At 40.0% G+C, this 25057-nt stretch overlaps 1 protein-coding gene across 2 annotated transcripts in view; it reads right to left on the bottom strand.

Moving 5' to 3' along the window:
- Positions 1-3036: 3036 nt before the first annotated feature.
- Positions 3037-25057, bottom strand: part of LAMB4 (laminin subunit beta 4) — an 87049-nt gene continuing 65028 nt past the window's right edge. For both annotated transcript variants that reach the window (XM_061640346.1, XM_061640348.1), the window contains 9 exons: positions 24420-24580; positions 22005-22210; positions 20455-20658; positions 18908-19052; positions 14160-14367; positions 13098-13236; positions 11583-11759; positions 8895-9048; positions 3037-7164 (listed from right to left, as the gene is read on the bottom strand). In XM_061640346.1, coding sequence (XP_061496330.1) covers positions 7025-7164; positions 8895-9048; positions 11583-11759; positions 13098-13236; positions 14160-14367; positions 18908-19052; positions 20455-20658; positions 22005-22210; positions 24420-24580 — 1534 coding nt within the window. In that variant the 3' untranslated portion in view covers positions 3037-7024. The remainder of the gene's footprint in view (positions 7165-8894; positions 9049-11582; positions 11760-13097; positions 13237-14159; positions 14368-18907; positions 19053-20454; positions 20659-22004; positions 22211-24419; positions 24581-25057) is intronic.

Below are 25057 nucleotides of genomic sequence, written 5' to 3'. Positions count from 1 at the left end.
AAATTCTTGGCAAAAACAGTTAAAGACATGTATTTAAAAACATTCAAAATAATAAAACCAACAATGAGTTAAAAACAGATTTAAAAACACAATAGCTTCTACATGCCTGCATAGGCTTACCTAAAAATGATTTTAGCAGGTGCTGAAAAGAGGAGTCTGCCTAATGTCAATAGGCAAGGAGTTCCAAAGCATAGGTGCTGCCACTTTGCTGTTGTTGTTATGTGCCTTCAAGTCAGTTTTGACTTATGGAAACCCTATGAATCAGTGACCTCTAACAGCATCTGTCATGAACCACCCTGCTCAGATCTTGTAAGTTCAGGTCTGTGGCTTCCTTTATGGAATCAATCCATCTCTTGTTTGGTCTTCCTCTTTTTCTACTCCCTTCTGTTTTTCTGTATTGTCTTTTCTAGTGAATCATGTCTTCTCATTATGTGTCCAAAGTATAATATGTGTCCAAGGTCAGAGGAAGGCAATGGTAAACCACCTCTGAATTCCTCTTATCACAAAACCCCTATGAACAGAGTATCCAAAATGCTGCCACTTTACAGGACTGATTTCTTACAAGAAAAGAACAAGTACTATGTGGCATCCATATCATGGAAAGCACAGCTTGAATTTGGCCTGGTAGCAAATCAGCAACCAAAGCAGATTTCAGAGCAGAGGTGTTATGTGCTGATAGGATCTCACTCATATCAGCAATCATACTGCAGCATTCTGCATTAACTGACTGAATGCCAGGATTTTTTAAGTTTTGGTTTTCAGTTATGAATCCTGACTGGTTGTGGGATGCTAAGTTGTCTGCCTTACTCATAGGGATCTTGTTGTGTTTGGTATGGTATTGCATTTAGGAAAGCATCACTGTCTTTTGTTTTTATTTTTGTTTGCATTTCATTTACCTTTAACCTCACTCCCTTACATCCATAGAAGCAACAGCAGTGGTTGCATGAGCTCAGCGCAACCCCCTAAAACCCACTGATGATGCACCTTGTTGGTTGCATGGCAGTTTGTTTCTTGCCCAATAGTGGTAAAAGAGAATTCACATATTTGAAAGTGGCTGCAGTTATTATTCCCAAGTTGCTGCCTGTGAAGGTAGACAAAACCATGTGCGTTTTCTCTCTGTCAGTTGTTACTCAGTGGAATTGGGTTGGCTGTCAAAGTGAGTTTATAGCAGCCCACAGGGTAGACAGAAAGGGTAGAGAACCTTCTTACTCTTACTCATCTCTCAGTCCTCTTTCTGAAGTGAAGGGTCAAATCTGTAAAGAAGTTTAGAGTAGCCACATTAAAAGATAAGGGCAGGGCATTCCAGGCAGGGGGTTGCTAACCCTGCTTGGATATGGATGTCTTTACAGAGGATCCCTATGTCAAGCTTTACCAACAGCACAATCCAAACTATATCTACTCAGAAGTAAGTCCTGTTGAATTCTATGGGCTTAGTCCCTTAGTGTGTTTAGAACTGAAGCCTTCAGGGGCATCCATCTTTACTCCTGAATGCTCCCATCTAACATCTCCACAACACTAGGCTCTTTTCTTCCTACAGCAGCCTTCTGGTGACTGGCCTGGCCTGAAGTCACTTAAACCCTTCTTGCCGAAAGCAAGTAGGCTAAATTAAATGTTCCCTACTCAGGCTCCATCTTTTAGCTAAGATTTCTATCTTAATTTCCAGTCAGATTTTTTTTAAAATTGTATGCTCCAAGCAACTGTGATTGGTGCTTATTGTATCATGCTTAATGACATCACTTGGGCTCACCCCTGTGACATCACTTGGGCCTGCCCCCGTGACACCACTTGGGCCCACCCCTAAAATCTCAGATTTTGAGATGGTTCTGACCTGGCAACCCTAATTGGTTTTGGTTTCAGTCTAGATACCGCTATTAAAACAAAATTGTATATTGGAAATCTAATGTCTCAATGAAAAGATAAACCTAAATAATACGGATAATATAATGTGGACTGAGAGTTTATGGAGTAACACAAACAACAAAAATCCTTCTCTGCAAAGAATTTGGCCTTACAAACCCCTTACTCCCAAATGGAAGCTCAATCCCTGTTGGTGTTTGTTAGTTTTACTGAAGACTTCTGCAATATTAAATTAAAATACATATTTTTTTCAAAGTGCATACAAAGGTGATTGATGATTCAGGACACTGTAATGGATTACATCACAAATTTATTAGAGAAAACTTTGTTGCTATATGCTGCAGCTAAGCAGAAGTCCTAACTCTCAGTATTGGTGTGTTGTATAGATATGTTTTCTAATCACATGGGTTTGCAGTACATCTCATGCGTGCAGTTGTGGGTGAATTTCAAACAGGTTGCTTGTACTGTATGAACAGTAGATTGACTATATGAGCAAGGAGGGATTGGGAAACAAAGAAATTTGTCTCACTATGCATGACATAGTGATACATAGTAAAGTAATAACTAAAGTAATGACAACAGAAGATTTATTAACTTTAAAGTTGACAATGAGGACATTGAACTTGTCAAGGATTATCAATACCTCAGCACAGTCATTAACCAAAATGGAGACAATAATCAAGAAATCAGAAGAAGGCTAGGACTGGGGAGGGCAGCTATGAGAGAACTAGAAAAGGTCCTCAAATGCAAAGATGTATCACTGAACACTAAAGTCAGGATCATACAGACCATGGTATTCCTGATCTCTGTGTATGGATGTGAAAGCTGGACAGTGAAAAAAGCGGATAAGAGAAAAATCAACTCATTTGAAATGTGGTGTTGGAGGGGAGCTTTGTGCATATCATGGACTGCAAAAAAGACAAATAATTGGGTGTTAGAACAAATTAAACCAGAACTGTCACTAGAAGCTAAAATGATGAAACTGAGGTTATCATACTTTGGACGTATAATGAGAAGACATGATTCACTAGAAAAGACAATAATGCTGGGGAAAACAGAAGGGAGTAGAAAAAGAGGAAGACCAAACAAGAGATGGATTGATTCCATAAAGGAAGCCACAGACCTGAACTTACAAGATCTGAGCAGGGTGGTTCATGACAGATGCTATTGGAGGTCGCTGATTCATAGGGTCGCCATAAGTTGTAATAAACTTGAAGTCACATAACAACAATGCATAACAGGTGATGGGCTGCTTTACACATTAATCAATGTGATAAAATTATTTACTAGTTGCAATGTTCAGGTGTAGTACTCTCACACTGGCCATTCTGAAGTGAAGTGTAACTTGGATTATGCATGTAATTATTCTGTATACATGATACTGCCCCAGCAGGATCTTATCACATCAAGACAGAGATAAAATGTAAATGTACTGCCTTCAAGTCGATTCCAGCTTATGGCGACCCTATGAATAGGGTTTTGATGAGGCTGAGAGGCAGTGATGGGCCCAAGGTCACTCAGTGAGCTTCATGGCTATATGTGGGGATTTGAACCATGGTCTTCCAGGTCGTAGACCAACACCTGAACCACTACACCACACTGGCTCTCAAGATAGAGATAGGGTGATGTAAATCAGCAGATATTGTGCATGTAAGATGTATGCTCAAGTTACATATTACTTTGTACAGATGATGGTGCACATGTTACAGACTCACACTTTCTTCTGTACTGATGTGTAGCCATCTCTACATGGAGGTAATGAGCATATGGGCAGAGGGGAGAGAGTGGGAGGGTACAGAATGATTTTGACATAGCTTTTAACCTGAAACACTCCAATTCTTGAGTGAGCTGACCTAGCTGTTTCTTTGCATGCAGCTAAGTTTGCTGGCAAGCCCAGTTCCAAAAATGCTGCTATATTTTTCATTTAATAATTATTAATCTGCTTCTAGTATGAACTGCCCTTGGTAATGATTGCACACTTGGATATGCTGTAGGCCAGGGGTGGCTAACATCTGACGGTGTAGATGCTGGTCTCCAACTCCCATGGCCAGGAATGATGGGAGTTGTAGTTCAGTAACAACAGGTTGCCACCCCTGCTGTAGGCCTTTAATAGCTAAAACACCCTGACATGTAGTAGTACTCTGGTTTGCTTCACCTCTATGATTCCATTAATTAATACTAACAGAGATAATAATTCTACATTCCTAATATCTAACTTACTTTTTTTATAAAAGGAATAATAATATGGCGAGTCTGGGTCATTCTGAGATGGGAGGGAATTTTAAATAGTTATCTGCTGCCACCTAGTGTGTGAGAGGAAAACAATTCTTAAGTTTTTAAACAATGTAGCAGCACAGCACCACCATCTCTGCAAAGTATTGATCCAGTAGTGGTCATGGATTAGCACATAACTCTTTTATTCAGTCCCACCCACCAACAGGCCACTATCTACAGTGCTCTTTGGTGAGATCCTGGCAATATAATTGCTCTGGAAAGGAATGGTGAACAGAAGTGGGGCATGGGGCAAGACTGAATTCTTGGGATCTGGAACCAATATAAACTTGGTCTGCTAGACTCTTTTCCACTTCAGGTCTGGGTCCTACCTTACCATTAACACAGAAAAAGACAGTTTGCTCAAACGACTCTTTACGACTTGCCGTTTTCTAAGTACAATGGAGTCGTGTCATATGCGCATTTAACTTTCACAAATTCAACTACTGTATATGTGCTCGGCAAAAACAATAAAAATAACAATAGTGTGGTCGATTCCTCCCACCATTCCACTCAATGAGCTAATGCCCCAAAGTGAGCGTGAGATGGGAGATTTATTTATTTATTATTTTTTTTATTTATATCCCGCCCTTCCTCCCAGCAGGAGCCCAGGGCGGCAAACAAAAGCACTAAAAACACTTTAAAACATCATAAAAACAGACTTTAAAATACATCAAAACAAAACAACGTTAAAAACATTTTTAAAAGCTTTGTAGACATCTTTAAGAAAAGGTTAAAAAACATAGTTTTTTTAAAAAAAGTTTAAAAACATATTAAAAAGCAATTCCAACACAGAAGCAGACTGAAATAAGGTCTCAACTTAAAAGGCTTGTTAAAAGAGGGAGGTCTTTAATAGGTGCCAAAGATAACAGAGATGGTGCCTGTCTAATACTTAAGGGTAGGGAGTTCCACAAGGTAGGTGCCGCCACACTAAAGGTCTGTTTCCTATGTTGCGCAGAATGGACGTCCTGATAAGATGGTATCTGCAAGAGGCCCTCCCCTGCAGAGCGCAGTGATCAACTGGGTATATAAGGGGTAAGACGGTCTTTCAGGTATCCTGGTCCCAAGCTGCATAGGGCTTTGTACACCAAAACTAGAACCTTGAACTTGGCCTGGTAGCAAATGCACAGCCAGTGCAATTCTTTCAGCAGTGGGGTCACATGATGGCGATACCCTGCCCCAGTGAGCAGTCTCGCTGCCGCATTTTGCACCAGCTGCAGCTTCCGGACCAGCCTCAAGGACAGCCCCACATAGAGTGCATTACAGTAATCCAGCCTAGAGGTTACCAGAGTGTGGACAACAGTGGTCAGGCTATCCTGGTCCAGAAACGGCCACAGCTGTCTCACCAGCCGAAGCTGGTAAAAGGCACTCCTAGCCACTGAGGTCACCTGGGCCTCTAGTGACAAAGATGGATCTAGGAACACCCCCAGACTACGGACCTGTTATTTCAGAGGGAGTACGACTCCATCCAAAGCAGGCAACTGACCAATTATCTGAACTCGGGAACCACCAACCCACAGTGCCTCCGTCTTGCTAGGATTCAGACTCAAGTTTATTGGCCCTCATCCAGCCCACTACCGAGTCCAGGCAGCAGTCCAGGGCTTGCACAGCCTCTCCCGATTCAGATGTTACAGAGAAATAGAGCTGGATATCATCAGTGTACTGCTGACACCTTGCCCCAAATCTCCTGATGACTGTTAAACAGCATGGGGGACAAGATGGTATCTTGCGGCACCCCACAGCACAACTGCCAGGGGGCCAAAAGACAATCACTCAATCTCATTCTCTGAAAACTGTAGATAGGGTCGGAAACAATGTAAAACAGTGCCTCCGATACCCATCTCACCAAGTCAGCCCAGAAGGAAACCATGGTCAATGGTCTGAAAAGCTGCTGAGAGACCAAGAGTAACAGGGTTGCACTCCCCCTGTTGATGTGAGATGTGACTCTGCTGTCAGTCTCAGTTCTTGTCTGCCTCTCCTAGCATGAGCATCTCACTGCGCTGAGTGTGATTCCAGTGTTTAAAGACGTATTTTTTGTACTGTACTTTATGGACTATTTAAGGGATTTTTAAGGGTAATTTTGACTATACGCGATTTTAGTCTTATGCACTGCTGCCTTTAGAATCTAACCCCAATGTAAGATATGACTCCACTGCAGAGATTATTTGCACTCCTGTTTTAGAATTATGTCTCAAAACAACTGTGCCGTATTTGTACCATTCTGATACCCACAGAACTTGTGGAGCCATTTATAAATGCTAACTGAACTAGATTTTACATGAGGGCCTGCTTACCTCATCACATGTCCTATTATAGCAACCCCTAAACTTACCTAAACCTTTAATTAACAGTAAGCTACACATTGTGTGCAAATGAATGCAACAAAGCCCCAGGGGTAATCAACTGTGGTGGTGATGGTGAGGATTTTGAGTTCCTCTGCTCAAAAGCAGAATGCATAAGAATGAAGTGACTCAGAAAATGGTATAAGCTGAGAGAGTCAATCATCCTTGGCAAGACCGGCTTATCCCTTTCTTTCTAAACATATAATGATGATTACAGGGTTGTTTGAGTAAAGGTTTCTGATTACTAGAAAGGTGGGGTAGCCAACTAGTGCCTTTCGGGGATTGTTGGACTGGAGTTTCCATCAGTCCCCTACCCAGCAAGGCCAATGATCTGAGATTATGGCAGTTGTAGTCTAAGAACATCTGGAGGGTACCAAGTTGGCTTCCATTTAGTTGCACAACAAGCAAGACTACACCCCTCCATTAATAACAGAAAACCACACACCACCACCCTAGATGTTACAATTATACAATTTATAAAATGTTCATCATTATGAATTTGTTCTGAAAAGCTCTTTGTTGACTAACGACTATATTGTTAGATGTTTAGACTCTTAACTTTTGCAGGTAGCATATTTATTTGACTGCTGAGTAATCTCATTTTTAATGGCTATGACTTGATCCTCCAGTTGTCTCAGCTGATCAGCCTTATTTTGTTTAATCTGGTTCAGATCTTGTATCTTATTTTCTAAATCTGAAATTAAAAAAAGGAAAACATTATCATTTATTGATTTATATACCACTTATATGCCAAAATTACATGACATAATGTGGTATGCACCATATGGTAAAAAAAATGACACCCTTGTTAGCTGTATTCTAAAGTAGTAGTTTTCAAACTTTGTATTTTGAGGGACCACTTTTTCATATCAGCTTGCCAGCCAAGAAACCTCTGCATTTGGGTTGCCACCTTGCAAACCAGACACTGGATATGGACCTTTACATTTTGTGATGCAAAGGAAGATAAGGCAGCTGTAGTTCTTTTTCATTTGCTAGTCCTGTCATCCATCCTTCCTCTCTTCCCTGCCCCTCCACATCTGCTACCAAGGTAGAATATGAATATACCATACATCTTTTTCTTTGCATTTCTACCACAGAACTCCAGTCTGTTACTGCAGATTTATACTGAACTGAGACTGCATCCAATATGAGGGGCAGGTAGAAGGTAGATTGAGGTAGATTGCTGGGTGGACTGGCAAGGGTTTTAGACTCTCCACTGTTTAACAATAGCAACAATGAAAGGGCTCTCCCCCTTCTAAGGACCCATCCATACCTAACGGCAAAATCCATGTTTTCTATAATAAGGTGGTCTCAAGATCCATACATGTCCTGTTTGTGGTCAGATTATTATGAAAACCTGATTATCAAGTGTCCATATGTGTGGGCTTTGGTCCATCACGGTCATTTGCTTTTCATGTGCTTTTTCAGAAAAGTGCAGAAACGTATGTCTTTTTTAAATTCCCACACATGCGCAGGCTTGTGAATGTGTTATTGGGTGGGAAGGAGACTAGGGGCTTGGCATATGATGGAGGAACACCCATGGACCATCTAATGCAGGAAAGTCCACAGCATTGCGTCCGAGCCCACAGACGTTCATGCAATTGATTAACAGTTTAGGAAAGCTTATCGTTTTTTCAGTGGTATTTCTAATGCGGATTTGTAAACACAAAAATCAGTATTAGTTTGCAATGTCATATGGACAACGGTGAATTAATGAGGACACACAGCTGTAACAGCGCCAATTATACAGTCGTATGGATGGGCCCTAAATTAGGCTGTTAAAAACCAGGAAGTAAAAAGGCAAGAAGAGCCTGCTGGATCAGGCAAATGGCCCCTCTAGTCCAGCATCCTGTTCTCACATATGCCTATAGGAAGCCAAAGGCTGTAGATTTGTCCTCATATATGCAGGTTATCCCACTGTATGGCCTGTGGGATGCAGTATGGAATTGGCTTTGTCTCCTGAACCACTGTTACACACGTGGCTCCCACTGGTGAATCTTGGGGTCCTAGCAAAAAAACTAAGTAGGTCCCACAAGCCTGAAGTCTGTCTGCCCTTGCCTTAGAACACAGCCCATGGCTGTGTATTGCAAGACAAGATCAGTGGTGGCAGAGAACCTGTATGTCTGGGATGTTTGTCCACCATTATTGATATTCTTGTCAAGGAACCCCTGATAATTCTCTGAGGAACCCAAGGGTTTCGCACAACATAGTCTGAAAGAAACACTGTTCTGGGTTATGTTACCTTTTTAAACAGCTAGTGTTAAGGTTACTCCAGTCTTAAAATATAAATATTGTAAAGCACGTTAACAGCTGCTTCCAGAGTTCTCCTATGCAAGGCAAAAGCAGTTAGAATCATGCGCTAACAGAATAACATGAATGTCATGGAAGTATTCATGAGTCAGTGTGTAAATGCAATATGTATACCTGCTATTCTTTTCATTTTGTCTTCAGTCTCTTTAGCCAATTTCTCAGCCTCATTTTTCAACTGGTTCAGTTTCTTTAAGGTTTCCAGGGGAAGGCCTTTGGCTTTGAGTTTTTCTTGTAAGCTGGCGTATTCTTTTTTAAGATTTACAAATTCCTGTAACAACAAATAATATTTCCCAATAGGTAATCTGACATGTTAAAAGACATTGAGTTCCATATTTTGTCTAATTATCATATTTGACTTTCACCTTCTGTCTTTACTAATATTATTGTTGTTGTTATACAAATATCCAACACAAAAACAAAACGCCTTCTGATGTTTATTCTTCTGTGAATTCTTGCAAAGAGAATGTGTTACATATTGACCTCAGGTCAAGCAGAAACTGAATGAAATTAAAGAGGAGTAATGGCTCATTTACACAGCTAACATTTTGTTCTAGCAACACTGCTGGCTTGTTGCAAGTGTGTCTGCAGCAATTTTTCTATATGATAAGTAACTGATAGGACGAAGCCTGTCCATCACTCACAGTTGGTAAAACTCCCAGTGCAATACTTGATTGACTCTTCCAGTTATTGTAAGCTTGACTTGTATGTATATTTATTTAATTATTTATATACCACCTTTCTGCCAAGGCACCCACATAGGTAGGCCACATGCTAGTGGTGGGTGGGGCCAGAGACAAAAGTAGGCAGAACAAAGAATATAAATGTCACCTTTGGTTAGGCTAGGTTCCACGCACACTCTCATACCCCTCTCTGTCCTCCATCCAAGCAAGCGACAATTATTCTCAGACACATTCCAGCCAGGTAAAAACACTCAAGCAGGATGTGAAGCAAAGCTGGTGACAGGTGTAGCCTGGAGATTGAGAGCGTGGCCGGGGAAGGTGTGGGGCCTAGGGAGAATCCCAGGGATGAGATAGAGAGGCCTGGAGGGCCACATTTGGCCCCCAGCCCTGAGATTCCCACTCCTGCTATAAGGATGGCGACACGGAAGATTCTAACCTGAAGTCACCCACGCTGAAACTATGGCCACATCTGTACCATGCATTTACAGCACTATTATCCCACTTTAAATAATCATGGCTTCCCTCAAAGAATCCTGGGGACTGTAGTTTGTTAAGGGTGCTGAGAGTTGTTAGGAGATCCCATATTCCCCTTATACAGCTACAATTCCCAGAATCCCCTGGGGATTGATTGTTAAACCGCTCTGAGAATTGTAGCTCTGTAAGGGGAATAAGGGGTCTCCTAACAACTCACAGCACCCTTAACAAACTACAGTTCCCAGGATACTGTGGGGGAAGCCACGACTGTTTAAAGTGGTAAGATACTGCTTTAAAAGTATGGCACAGATGTAGACTATGAACAGGTAATATCAGAAGTTTGCAACATGTTGAGGTCATTGAATTTTTAAACTTTCCTTCAGCATGGGTTTGCTGGTGACCTAGATACAGGGCAATTCAGGACTTGGATGACTTGTTGACTACAAGTTTGATGAGAATATTTATTATACTTCTAGTCCATTTCTCCTTCAAGAAGCACAGATCAGTGGAGGTAAGCCTGGAAATAAGAAGTTTTCCAGACAGGTAATGAAAAAAGGTAGATCTTTATGCCCTCCGGACTTAATAATTAGTCCTTAATAATTCTTAAAAAGAATTAAATGCTGAGAAAATATTTCTAAATTGGTAGAATTCTGTTTTGAAAAGTTTAAATAAATTTTAGATATGAGCTAGGGTAGTACGTACAGCAGTTAAGACCATTAGCTATGAGCCAGGGAGCCCTCGATTCAAATATCACCTCAGCCATTAACTCGGTGACTTTAGGCAAATTACTATCTTTTCACCTCAGCTTCCTATCAATAACAAGGGAATTATGATTATATTGGCTTATCTTACACAGCTGTTGCAAGGATTAAAAGGATAATGTATGTGAAGAACATATATAAATGCTAAGGTTCCAGTCCTAAAGTCATTTACTTGGAGTAAGCCCCACTGAACTCAGTGGAACAGATTTCCAGGTAAATCTATGTAAGATTTGGTTGAACAGCTACAATTCCATGCATCATTGAACTCAGCTCCAAATAAACGTACTTAGAAACACAGCTTTTGTTCAAAGAAAGCTAATCACACTTACACTGGGACAAATTGTATGCCCCCAACGACACATTACATTAGCTACATAGCTGTGCCTTGAAGTGTGGTTTTTTTGTGGGGGAGAGGGAGTCATACAAGCTGCCAGTGCGATCAGCCCTATTTAGTGAAGCCAGGAGGCTTTAACTCTTTACTGCCTGCTGTGGTTCCAGTCTGGTTCAAACCCCTGCAATTTGCATTCAACAGGAACTTCCCCCCCCCCATGCAAATTGCAGATGTAGGGCCCAAGATCCAGATCAGGACCACAGTGAGGAGCAAATCCCCCCTATTATCCCATATGCTACAGTATGGATCAGGGGCCCATGCTGGGAATTGGTATTTTAAAAACCCTACACTGAAAGGCACAGCTATGTAGTTAATGTAATGTAATGTTTGGCCAGTCAGTCACTCACTAAAGTGCAGTTCATTTCAACAAGAATAACCTGCAATTAACTGTTTGTGGAGCAGAGCCTAAAAGAAGTAGATAAATACATATAAGCTACTATTCCTTTCATTGTGAATATTAATTTTCTGCTTCTTATTCAAGTGACAGATATATTACCTTATTAGTTGCTATAGCTTGATTCTGTGCTTTCTCTGACTCAGATTTTGCATTTGTTACTTGGCCCCTATTCATCTGCATTTTAATCTTCAAGGAAGTTATTTCATTTTCCAGCTTTGACTGCTTTTCTGAAAAGTCCTGTAATTCAGCATCAGACTTGTTCATTTTGTTCCCAGCCTGTAGAAGGATGATCATAAATAATGAAATATTGACGCAACAACGCTAAGGGCAATATCAAACATTAGTCATTGAGTAGACCTATTGAAATCAATGGACTTCAGTTACTTAGGTCCAATGATTTCAATGGATCTACGTATGGCTAATACTGGATATCTCCAAAAGAGTGCAGGGTAAAATTAATTGGTGTTTTGTGGCATCAGTGTTAATGCTCAGGCAGATGTACAAAGTAGACAAAAGGTTAGTACATAGCCATACTACAGTGTGGATGGAGATACACTGATTAAATAATAAAACAAGTTAGCAAGTTGAGAACTAAATTAACAGGCAATGGAGGCTAAATAAAATATACACTGTACTTTTTGAATTTATCTGCAATGCAGATGTGAAAGGCTCAGAAGTCCTAACTGAATAAAAGATGACAGCCATATCTACAAATTGCAATGTGCATAGTCATGCACATTTGTTCTTTTCATACACGTGCAAAGTAAGGATACTTGAGGAATTTGTTCTTTCCAATATGGCCCTGATTCACACCTTCCAGATTAAGGTGTGAATTGAAACACCATTTTTCCTTTGGATTTCATACCACTCCAAATTTTGCGATACAGTTCACAGCTCAAAAAATGTGTTAAAATCCATATTTAAGGATAAAATACACTTAGAAATGCATACTTTGAAACAAAATCAAATAAAAAAGAAATATCCAACAAAAAGGACAGGATGCACGAGCACATATGAAATTGACATGTGCTGGAAATAGATTGAGTCATCCATTCCTAAGACAAAGTCTTCCTCCTCTCTGTCAGCACAGCTTTGGCTGGGGCCTGTGCAGGTCAAGGGAAGGAACATTCCTGTTGAAGCAACTCTTTCAACCAGTCTTTCCCACACACCTGAGACCTGAATGACATGGCCCACAAAGCTGAGACAGGAGTCAGATCCAAAGTGGGAATAGTAGAGCTGAATCAACAGAAGTCATGTGGGAGTTGGTGTCTGGTCCGCCCTACTGCTATGCTAAATCTCAATGTTCAGAGAAATAACGGTGATAAAGAAAATGGAAAACACCTGAAAGCTTCATTCTTTTAAAAAAGAAATGTAACATGTGCAAATATATTGCAAAATGAACAAGAGAAATTCCATTATTTTCAAAAATTGATATGGTTGCAGTACATCAAGAACATGGGAAAAAAACCCTGAATGCTTTGATATTGGGTTGAAGCCAACTGAATGAATAACTAGGAGTATGAAGAAATAAATATTATTGAAATTTTCATATTTGCACATACATTGCTTTTGAAAAATCTGATTTAAGTTGACCTTTAAAAGATACAAGGATACCTCTGAGATGTTTGTTTTAGTTTCTTCTATTTTTCCATTTAACTTTGCAAAGTCATCTATGGTTTGCCTTTGAATATCTTCCACACCTTTCAAGCTGCTTATCAATTCATCAGGTACTGGGATATCTTTTGTTACTTTCCTAAGTAATAAATAAATAAAAATAGGTCAGATCTTTAGAAACACAAGAAAGGCATTGAAAATATACACACACACGTTATAAGGTGATGAAGGCGGAAGCTGAAACGTTTTGTTAATATAATAAAAACCTCTGTTTGGTTAATCATAATTACTTATATATATATATATGGAGCTCTACGGTGTAACAAACAAAAAGGTAGGTAATTGCTCCAAGAAGCTTATAATCAAAACAGGAGGGAATGAAAGAGATAGGCAAGACTTTTAGTGTAAGAGTATATTTATAGAATGTTTAGATGACTCAGTACAAATTGGTCTACCCACTGGGAAATTGAACAGTCACCTTGTGCAGTAAGGATAGAGGAAACACATGTAGGCATTTGAATGTATATCAGAATATTTTAAAAAGGCAAACAAACACAACTTTCTATGATTTAGGGTTGGTTTCCACATCATAGATACAACTAACAGAGCAATCCAAAAGTTAGCCAAAGGCTGGCTGACAGGCTGTTGGGAGCAGTGTGAGTGCTGCTCCATCGACACAGACCCACTGGACATGCATGCAAAAGAGTGCCTGATATGCCAGCTGAAAGCTCACTAGAGTGGACATACCACTGGTGGTAGGGTGTTCCAAGGGCATATCGGGGGTAGGATGGAACTCCTTTGGATTTACAGGATCCAAAGCCCTCTTGATCCTTAGATACACCCATGGATCAGACCTGAAACTATGCCAGGCCTGGAATTTCCCTCCCATTTCAGTCAGTGGGAAGGGGGCTGGTAAAAGAAAAAGAAAGGAGAAAAAGCTAACCCTTTACCTTCCATACTGGCTTGAAAGTGCCAGCATGGTTCTAGATGCTGCAGAGCAACTGGTATGGGATCTCTTGCACCCAGTGATAGAACTGCAACCTCAGACAATATTGTACTTACTCAGTTTCTTGTGCTTTCACCAAAAGTTCCTGTGCCTCTTCCATTTGATTATTTAACTCATTCACATATGTTGAGGAGCCCTCACAGCGTGTCATAAGGTTCTTGAGTTTGTCAAGCACCACTGTTAGCTCTTGGGTAGTCCCTGGCAAACTGATGCCTACGACATAATTTGCAACTTTGTCTATGTCTTCTGGTGGGGCACTCTCCTCTTGGAAAAGAGGTGAAAATTGTGTAAGTTTCATATTTTCATTTGCACCCTGAGCATCAGTACCATATAGCCAATATGTCCACCAAGGAAAGCAGAATTTATTTATTTATTTATTTATTTTTATTTAAAATATTTCTATCCTGCCTTTCTACCCTGTAATAGGGCACTCAGGGCGGCTTACAAAAATAAAATCAAACATGTACATAATAAATTGTAAACAATAAAATCACAAAACATTAAAATACATAAAATACTATGCATATATATATATACACACATATATATAAGGAGTGGTACTAAAGGGGACCACAAGGGTAAATTTTAACATAGAAGGCATAAAAAGCATTCTGTTTTACAATACTGTACAACATTATGATTCTGTATTTTGTTGCTGTTTTTGAAAACCTCAATAAACATTTATTTTATGAGATTCCCAAAAGCAGCAAGAAATATCATCATAGAAAGAGGAGATCAGAATCTTCAAACCTCCAAGAATGAAAATATAGCCCCATCTCCTCCCCACAGTTCCCATCCTAATCAACTAAAAAGAGAAAGAATACACTATGTATGGACGACAGCCATCCATACTAGACCACCATATTAAATGTCAAACATAATAAAAAATATGCCAAATCAAGTTTATCTGGAGGACCACGGCTGGCCCAGGATATTTTGCTGGCTGGGACAGAGGGCAAGATGATACCCTTCCTATTTCACATACAAAAGCTAACTGGACAAGCACAATGCACTGGCAATGGGACAGCATCTTCCACTGCACTAGAGGACACAAGGCTAGCTTAGGGTTTGCAGGACAGATCACATGGCACACACAGCTCTGCCCACAATGCTCTCCTCAGCATCTGCTGCCGGAGGTGGATGTCTCACTCAATCCAATGGTAGGGCCATCACATCTCTTATGCTGTCTGTTTTGGTTCTCTCAGTTTCTCATTTTCCAGTCTTAAATTCAGTTCTCTACATTTCTGCAGCAATTTGTAAATTCTTTTTTTTTTAAAAATCCTCATGAAAATTTTCCAGAATTTTAGTGTGAATTTCTTCTAATAAACACATTTTTGTAGGCAGTTTTGACCAACATGCATACTGTTGCAAGAACTTTCTCATCTTATAATGCATTTTTGTATGTCATTTTCACTCATATATTCATTTTTATGCACAGCTTCCCCTAACATATATTTTGTTTTGAATCATTGTTTGGCTGGTGAACTGCATTGCAAAATTTGAATAAGTGCCAGTTGTGAAGGATGGCTGTGTTTTGGTTCTGATACTGTTTCAGAAAGTGCAAATTTGATAGATTTGGCTTCAACTGTGAACTGAATCGAATTTCTTACCCATATATATATTGTTAAGGTTTAATAACTTTGAAATTATTCCACCTTGGCAAAATTATAGAAAATATCCCTTGCAATAAGATCAGGCAGGTGCGTTCCTAATTTTAACTTTGGCTAAACCAGAAACATTAAATTAATTGCAAAGAAAATAAAATAAGCAAGCCTGAATGTTCACTGAATCATTTCATGATATGGCTACCAAGAGCTGTTTATACTAGAAAAAATATTTTAGATGACCACACTAAAGCTGGATGAATAATAGGAATAAAGGGGTGCCACTGTTTTTTGTTTTGTTTTAAGAGGAGTACTTGCATGTATAAACTCCATTAAATTTGATGGGTTTTACTTCTGAATAAACAGGCGAGGGTTTGGCCTATATGGCAACTAGAAAATAAAAAGGATATAAAAAAAGTATGGGGATTGTGCTAACGGACAAAGAAGAAGAATCACCACTTTTAAAGCATAGGTATTGTCAAGAGAGATCACAGGTGTCAGGAAAGAGGTTTTTCTATGTGAGTAAGCAACAAGAAGTATTTGTATGGTGCCTACATGTTTTCACTTGTATGAAAAAATAACTATTTTAGGAAGGAATTTTCTTTAGTAAAGTGGCATGTGGCGGGGGTGTGTGTTAAATCACTCCTCCCACAACACCAGAATCCTGATCCAAATTGCCTCCTTCTGTCTACAACTACTTTAACATAACATAACATAACAAACACCCATAGGAGATCCTGTTCACTGATTTCCCACACTGCATCTAGCTTGGCCCAAAGAAAAGCAAACTAGGCAGATATAGCAGGAGCTGCACAGGAAGGCAAGTGAGGTCAAGAACAGAGTGCACGATCATCCAGTCAGAGGTTCAAAAACTTTCACAGACATGGGTAGATAATAAAGTTTGAAAATCTTACAGTGTTAGTAACTCATTGAAGAATTGGATCTCATCAGATACTTAATGTTGTGGGTAAATGGTCTTGTTTTATTTCTTATTGGAATCAGAATTGTGGATATATATGGCTTGATAGAAATTATTTTTTGTAGTTTCTATTTTTTAATTCAGAATTTTTTTTTTACAGATAAGGGAGCTAATGTGGTTGATTACATTCTTGGATCTCTCTTGTTGACCCCCTTCGTTCAATCCATGGAAATTGAGGATAGATCCAAAAGTGATCACTTCCTTCTCAAACTTACACTGGATCTGCAGGGGGGAAATCTCATGTTTTAACAGATCACCATATAGCTGGTAACCTACAGGGCGAGAAATGGATTAAATGGTCTCTCCAAATGGATACTAATATTAGGGAGGTATTACAAAGTGCTGAATTACAAGAACTCTATCAGTCTGGAGTAGAAGGATCTCAGAATATTTGTAAAATATTCCAGGACATTATCACTGTACTTAGACCATACTTGACCATAACCTCCTCAGTTAAGTCTTCCCCAGCAGTATGGTCATGGTTTGACAGGGAATGCAAATCTTAGAAAAAGGAACTAAATAGATATGCAAGGCTGTCGCTCAGATGAAGCTATCATACTTCTCCAAAACCTCTGAAGTGATTATAAACACTTGCTTAGGAAGGAAAAAAAGGGTTTTATGAAAATAACTGGAAATCCTTAGGTCTTGCCTTATTGAAGGGATGAAACAAAGTTTTGGAAACTGATACAGGGAGACTCCTCTTATGGCATGTATAAAGATGTGTCTCAAATCACACCTGAAAAATGGTTTTCCTATTTTAGTGCTATCTTTGATAGCATTGGAAAACCACAGCCCCCAGGGACAAGCCCAACTCCCAACCTTCCTGATTGGCCCCGTGTCTCCCCTTTTGAAGTTATAGAGTTAATTGCAGCCTTATGACCAGGAAAAGCAACAGGGGAGGACATGATCACCCCCAGAGGTTTTTATTGCAGGTGCCAACAGGTGGGCACCAATTTTAGCAAAATTGTTTACCTATATTAATTATACTGGCAAACTTCCAGAAGGTTAGCAGACCAGCATTGTTGTGCCAATTTTTAAGAAAGGCAATCCTTTGGATCCTAATAACTATAGACCTATCAGCCTTTTAAATGTGGCATCCAAACTTTATGCAAGGGATCTTTTGCTTAAACTCCAGAAATGGGATAATGACCACTCCTTTATTTATAACGAGCAAGTGGGCTTCAGGAAGGGGAGGAGTGCAATCAACCAGGCATATGTACTGTATCATTTAATTTAAAAATATACCAAGAGCCCAAACAAATTTATTTTTGTTGCTTTTATTGATTTTTCATCAGCTTTTGATTTGATAGACAGGAAGCGATTATGGCAAAAACTGGCCATGACTACCATCGACAAAAGGCTACTTTGCTTATTCAATTACTATACCAGGATAACCTAACGCAGGTAAAGGTTGGTCTCCAAGGTGTTTTAACACAACCAATCCCCATCAACCTTGGGGTGAAGCAAGGCTGCATTTTGGCCCCCTTTCTGTTCAACCTATATATTAATGATTTAATTCCTGGCATGGCCTCCCTGCCCTTCTTTCCTCCCTCAATAGATAATTGGAAAGTATCAGTACAGTATTGCTTTATGCTGATGATTTGGTCTTGGTTTCCCTAAACAAAATAAGACTCCATAGAATGCTAGGTAGATTTGGTCAGCTTTGTAAAGAGGAACACTTGAAGGTCAACTATTCCAAATTCAATATTATGGTGTTTGGGAAAAGGGCTTCAGTGCATAAATTGTCCCTTGATGGGGCATAACATCAGCTGAATAGGTTCAATCATTTAAATATTTAGGACTTCATTTTAACAAGTATTTAATGTGGAAGCACCACTTAGCTGCAGTTGAAATCAGCAAGTTCTAGGCGTATTGGACAGCTTAGGAAGTTTTTCTTTTCCAGGCGAGATCAGTTGGTGATGCCTGCCCTGAAGATTTTTACAGCTAAAATTATTGCCCAAATGCTATATGGGGCTGAAATCTGGGGGGAACAACTCAAATCCATGTTGGAGATTCTCTAAAATAAATTTGTGAAACAGGTTTTGGGACTCCTAAGTATGGGCTCCTGCTGGGAGGAAGGGCGAGATATAAATCAAGTAATAAATAAATAAATATTAAGTATAACTGTTTTTAAAGCATACAAAACAGGACATCTAATATATTATACGAATATACAGACATATTGCAGACAAATCAATTAAGGGTTTTCAATCACACTTACCTAATAGAAAGTTCTTCAATCTCTTTATGAGCTCTTTGGGGTTTTTTCCTTCCCTTTCTATTTGATTTTTATTTTTCTCCAGCTCTCCATTGATTTGCAAGGCTTTCCTTTTGGTATCCTCTGTAATTTTCCCAATACTTTCAATCTGCGAGTATACATATTGAAATAGTGAACTAACCTCTTTTAGGATTAATTGTCCTTGATGCAGTCAACCGATCTTTCCTAAACATATTTAATCTTTTCACATCCCTGACCGACAAGATGTTCCAGGGGCAGCTTCTGGGGGGCAATAACTCTGGGTTTTTTTTAACTTCTAGGCCCATCTGGATCCTGAACTCTAACCCTAAGCCAGGCTTAAGGACCCTAAGGGTGAGATGGTGGAAAAAACATGGCCAAGCTTAGGTCTAGACCAGCGTTTCCCAACTAGTGGGCCATCAGATGTTGTTGGACCACAATTCCCATCTTTCCTGACCATTGGCAATGCTGGCTGAGGCTGATGGGAGTTGTGGTCCAACAACATCTGGTGGCCCACTAGTTGGAAAATGCTGGTCTAGACCTAGGGAATGATCTTCAGCAACTGAACTCATCCTAAACAAAACCGTTTTCCTAACCCTAACACTAGCATACCTAGAGTTTGAACCTTAGCCAGCCTAGCTCCTCGCTTAGTTACTATAAGACAGAGGCAAATTCCATGCTGCATCAGCAGTGTGTGAATAGAAGAACCATATGGGAAGAACCATGGTGGTGGACATTAGTTGATGGGCAGCTAATGAGGAACAGCTATTATGCTACTCTTGTAATGAAGGACTGACCCCTCTGCTGTACATAGAATATTCCAGTTTCTAGGATACCCAAGACTATGGTATGAGAGCCAGCATGACCCCTAGGACAGAGTGGCAGAATTAATTTAAAGATTCATGCAACAGTTGGTCTTTAGGAGCAGGTGGCCACCCTCTTCCCTCCACCATATACCTACGTCAGGGATAGGGAACCTGTGGCCCTCCAGATGTTGGACTCCAACACCCCTTAGCCCCAGACAGCATGGCCAAATGGTCAGGGATGATGGGAATTATAGTGCAACAGCATGAGATGAGCCATGGATTCCCCCACCCCTGACCTACCCTAACGTTTAAGAAGGGGTCCATTTCCATAGGTGCCAAACATGTGGCATAATGTGTGAAATTGGAGGCCAAATGTGCATTTCTGTCACATCATAACAGGGAGAAGATTGCACAAAGTGGCTCAGCATGGAATACCCTACCCATTCTTCTATCACACCAAGACTGACACCAGCTGGTTAAGTGTCTGAACAACAAGTCCAAGGGTTTAGACTTGGACCTAATCTTACTTTGGCTCTGGAATCACTAGGTGCCATGAATGCATAACTCTCTCTGTCAGCCTTAGTTCTCCATCTATTCAATGGGGAAAATACTGGCCTATCTTGCAAAAAATATAAAGTTTGCAAACCCTTTTTGTAGTTCTAAAGTGCTATGTAAGCCATCAGTAAATGTATATTGAAACACAGATTATTGCTGTACATGCATTACCTTATTCTCCAATCCTTGCATTTGAATGGTCAAGTTATTTAACAACATGGCCGTCTGACCAGCTACTCCAACAGCATTTCTAGAAATAGGGAGTGCTCCATTACAGTTCGGACCACCACAATGTCTGTTTCCTTGGTGATCTCGACATAAAGCCCCACCACAGTCTGCTACAACACAAGGCAAGTTTCCTGGTAACCCGCATATCTGCATCAAAACAAATGCACTGATTGCAGGAAGCAATAATACAACATTATATTAAAGAAATATGCTAGAAGAGAATTTGAAAGCATCGTATTTGCATACTCCTCTTCTTCCTCAAAAAGGTGAAATATGAAGCCTTTTTATTAGTGATTTTTAGAAACTTACTACCTTGACAGAACTCTTTCCACATTGATTTGTCTGCTAAGGAACCTCCACACATATACCATGAAACCCCTGCATGGTGCAAAGCGATCAGAGGTACCTTTTAGGGCACATACTATACACTAGCCAGACTTGTGCCTCACTATGATCCTACATGAACTGAGATTTGCTCTGTTGGTTTTTCTGAAGAAAAAAATTTTCCCCAGTGGGTGAAGGAACCCATCAGGGGGAAGGGTTAAGGAACCCCTTTCCCCTGTCCTAGACTTCCAATGCAGAATGTAGACTTTGCACCTGCAATTTGTGGAAGAAAAAGCCTTATGAATGGGCATCACATTTAATCTGGCTCTGAAAAAACACTCCATTGGAGCTGCGCATTGCAGTGGAAGATGGATATTGGTAAACACACAGTCTCGAAGGAAAGCTTGTCCACCATTACTAATGTTTTATTTGAGAAACTCTTAAATAAGTTTCTGAGGAACTCCAGGGTTCTGCAGAACACAGATTAAAACCTTTGTTTCAGGCCTGGAAACAGGAAGATCCCTTAGTTCTCTTGCAGACATTACATTGTTCATACTAGGCATGCATTCATGCCACAGCATCCCAGCAGAAACATTTAATAAGCATGTTTCTTATTTTTTTACATCCCACCCTGAAGCACATTTACTTTGGAATATGATCCATTGCTTTTAATGGGCCTCACTTTCAAGAAAGTATGCAGAGTGCTGCAGCTGTAATTTAAAGGCTGATTTTATTTGTTTTAAAAGTTTATGTCCCACTTTATCAGGCCAAAGCCTTCCAAACTGGTTAACAACCCAAGACAGCATTCCATGAAACAGTTATGCTAGCACAAGGATTAGTGCTAGTGCAATGGGATTCCCCCTTCTCCTCCTCCCTCACTGTCCACAAATCTGCTGTAGAGGGTTGAGGGGAACACTCAGAAGAGATTTAGGGGATCCATGGGGGGAGGAGCGAAGAACGTTCTGTTGTGCAAGGACAAATCCTTGTGCTGATGGAACATTCACTTTAGCAGTACACTGGATAAAACCCATTTTTTTCCAGGGCAACTTACACAATCAAACACACTCATATGATGTCATACCAGCCTCACTACTATTGCAAAGAATTAACTGAATTCTTCATTCTGGACAGCAAAGCTGTTAATTTCTACAAGGAACTAATACTTCTACCTTTTCATTTAGATGTTGAATATCTGAAGTCTTGAATGTCTTTAGCTGTTCAAGTATAGCACTTTCTTTTGAAGCCAGATCGTCTAACATGGTAAGCGTATTGCTCCTGGTTTTTCCTCCGTGTGCTATGACAGACTTTGTTCCATTGATTTTCTCTCCAGCAGACAACATTATTTGGTAATAGTTCTTTATTTTGTTGAGGAAATCTGAATTAAATGACAGTATTACTTGCTTTGTTTCACTTCATATATTGAGATGAGACCCACTGAAAAACATGAGTCCTTCTCTGAGGACCAACTCAGGACATGTGACATGTCACTGATTTTTTTTTACTGTTAATAGCTGCTGTGGGGGTCTCAATCGTTGTCAGGATCATGGCATGCAAGGAGAGAGTGTAAACTCTTTCCTTCTCTGTTGCAGTCCTGATGAATATTGTTCCCACCGTCTGCCCACACCTGCTGTTAGCCCTGGGGTGGAAGTTTCCATCTGTGCCAATGGAAGTTCTTCCTCCTGGAGTAAAAGCAGCATCAGGGAGACGATTTACATTGGGACCATGGTGAAGGGAGGAAAGGGTTAAATCCACCTCCCCTTGTACTATGGCCTTGACAGAAATCAGCCCCTTCGCCCATAGTGACTATTCAGAGCAAAACACACGGACCACTTTGTTTAATATATACTTTGGTCAGCCTGTTATACACTGACCAAATGCAGAAATAGGGTACTAGCCCAATGTGTCCACTGCCACATTCACAATGTAATGTACCTCGGGATGCATGATAATCACACTCCTTTCCCACTTCTGTACTGATCCTTTTCCCTCCAAATGTGGGGACTAATCCTAGGTCACTGGATTCGGGTTGCCGATGAATGACAGAAGAATCCTAGACTGTAGTTGCTTTCTTAAGAAACTCCTCAGAAGAAACTGAAGCGTTTCCCTTCCCTAACACCCCCCATCCCCACCACAGTTCATGTTACCATCAGAAGAAATACACTTGGGGCTGCTTACTTCTTTGACCTTCATTGGGATGCGCTTGCAACTATGGATGGGCAAATCTGATCATTTTGGCTTCTCCCACTTTTTCATTTTTTCAATTCTTAACTTCAGTTCTCCACACATCCACATGTGTTTGTGCATTTTTTTAAAAAAAAAGTTTCATGAAAAAGAATATGCTAATTTCTCCTAATGTAACACATTTTTGTATGCAGTTGTGCACAATATGCACATTTTGTTTGCAAAGTAATTTGTCCTAATTTTGATGGTGTTTTCACTAATATATGCACTTCTATGTACACAGACCTGAACTTACAAGATCTGAGCAGGGTGGTTCATGACAGATACTCTTGGAGGTCACTGATTCATAGGGTCGCCATAAGTCGTAGTCGACTTGGAGGCACATAACAGCAACAACAACATGTACACTTTACCCAAGAATATGCATTTGGCTAGAGAACTGCATTGCAAAATTTGGAGGTGCAAATTTTGTAGGATGACTGTGTTCCGGTTCAAGTATTGTTTTCGGAAAGTGCAAATTAGGTAAGTTTGACTTTAAATGCAAACTGAATCAAATTTCTCTCCCATTCCTACTTGCAACTAAGGCTGCAATCCAATGCCCAGTTTCCTGGAAGGAAGCCACACTGAACATAATGGGCCATACTTCTGAGTAAATATGCATATGGTTGCACTGCATGCTACGACTTTGAATCTAGGGATAGGATCCATTGGCCAGTGCTGGTTCAAGAGCATTCTGTCAGCTTAACAGGCTGGTATTGTTTCAAGTTCATTCTTTGTCCACAAGCTGCTGCTTTTATCAATCCGTGTTTTTTTCCCCTCAGAAAAAATATTGATATTGATAGCACTGTTTTGAAAGGAAATGTCAATAAAAATATTGATATTAATGTCAATGTTTTAGATGCAGTATAAAAATCCAATCAGCAACAATAGCGAATAAGCTAATTAATGGAAAATTCATTACCAATTAGCACTGGGCAGAATTCTAGCACCTCTTATTTAAATCTCACTTAAATGCATTTGCAAGGGACTAAACTAGATTGGCATTAACAGTATGAGTGCATTAACATGCACATACTAAAAAACTGAATAGCAGCTGCAGAGGGGCCTGAGCATACCTAGGATCACAGGGCACAAGAAGCGTAAACTTTGACTTCTCAGGTCTTTGTTGTCCACCTCAGCTTTAGCTTGTCTTTTGAACTGTACTGCTGTCTTAAAACAATGTACCAAATTTTGAATGACTGAATCTATATCGTTATGTGTCATTCAAACTTCTCAAGAGGACTCAAGTTTTGATCAATTAAATATTTTGATTTTTAGTTAAATTCTGAAACTTCTTCAGTGCAAGGGAGTGAAAAATTATTTAAAATGCAATTTTATTAATGTTAATTATTAGCGCTTCTTACCTTGGAGATGCACGTAATTCATCTTTTGATGCAGTTCAGTCTTCTTTTGCATAGTTTCATACAGACGGTCAGCATCTTTCCTAATGTCTTCTATCAAGCTGTTGAGGTCAGGGAACTGATCCAGAAAATCAGGTTGCAGATAGATTTTTGACATTTTTTGTCTAAAGACAATAGATTAGCATCAGTCGGAAAGGCAGAGGAAAGGCCAGTTTGTGGCAAAAAAGTCCATAAAACATTTGTGTCAGTCTTCCACAGTTCCATGTTTCAGGTAGTCCTCAACCAGGATAAGGGATGAGCTGGTGTATTAGGGGCCTCTTTCCTTCTTTTAGTAAAAAATCGATAATGGTGGGCTTTTTTAGGCTGCATACACACCATACATTTAAAGCACATGGCTTCCCCCAAAGAATCCTGGGAATGGTAATTTACCCCTCACAGAGCTAGAATTCCCAGCACCCTTAAGCTACAGTTCCCAGGATTCTTTGGGGAAAGTGATGTGCTTTATATGTGTTTGAAATGTATGATGTGTATGTAGCCTTACTCTTCTGGCTTTGGGGTCAATTCTACCCCAGTTAGAATGCCTGAGAGATAAAAACAACTGTGTGCATTAGGTGCTAAAGGTCAAAGTGACCCTGAAAAAT

The sequence above is a fragment of the Rhineura floridana genome, chromosome 8 (assembly GCF_030035675.1).
Source record: "Rhineura floridana isolate rRhiFlo1 chromosome 8, rRhiFlo1.hap2, whole genome shotgun sequence".
Taxonomy (NCBI): Eukaryota; Metazoa; Chordata; class Lepidosauria; order Squamata; family Rhineuridae; genus Rhineura; species Rhineura floridana.
The sequence above is the reverse complement of the archived record's forward strand: the minus strand, read 5'-3'. Positions and strand labels throughout refer to the sequence as shown.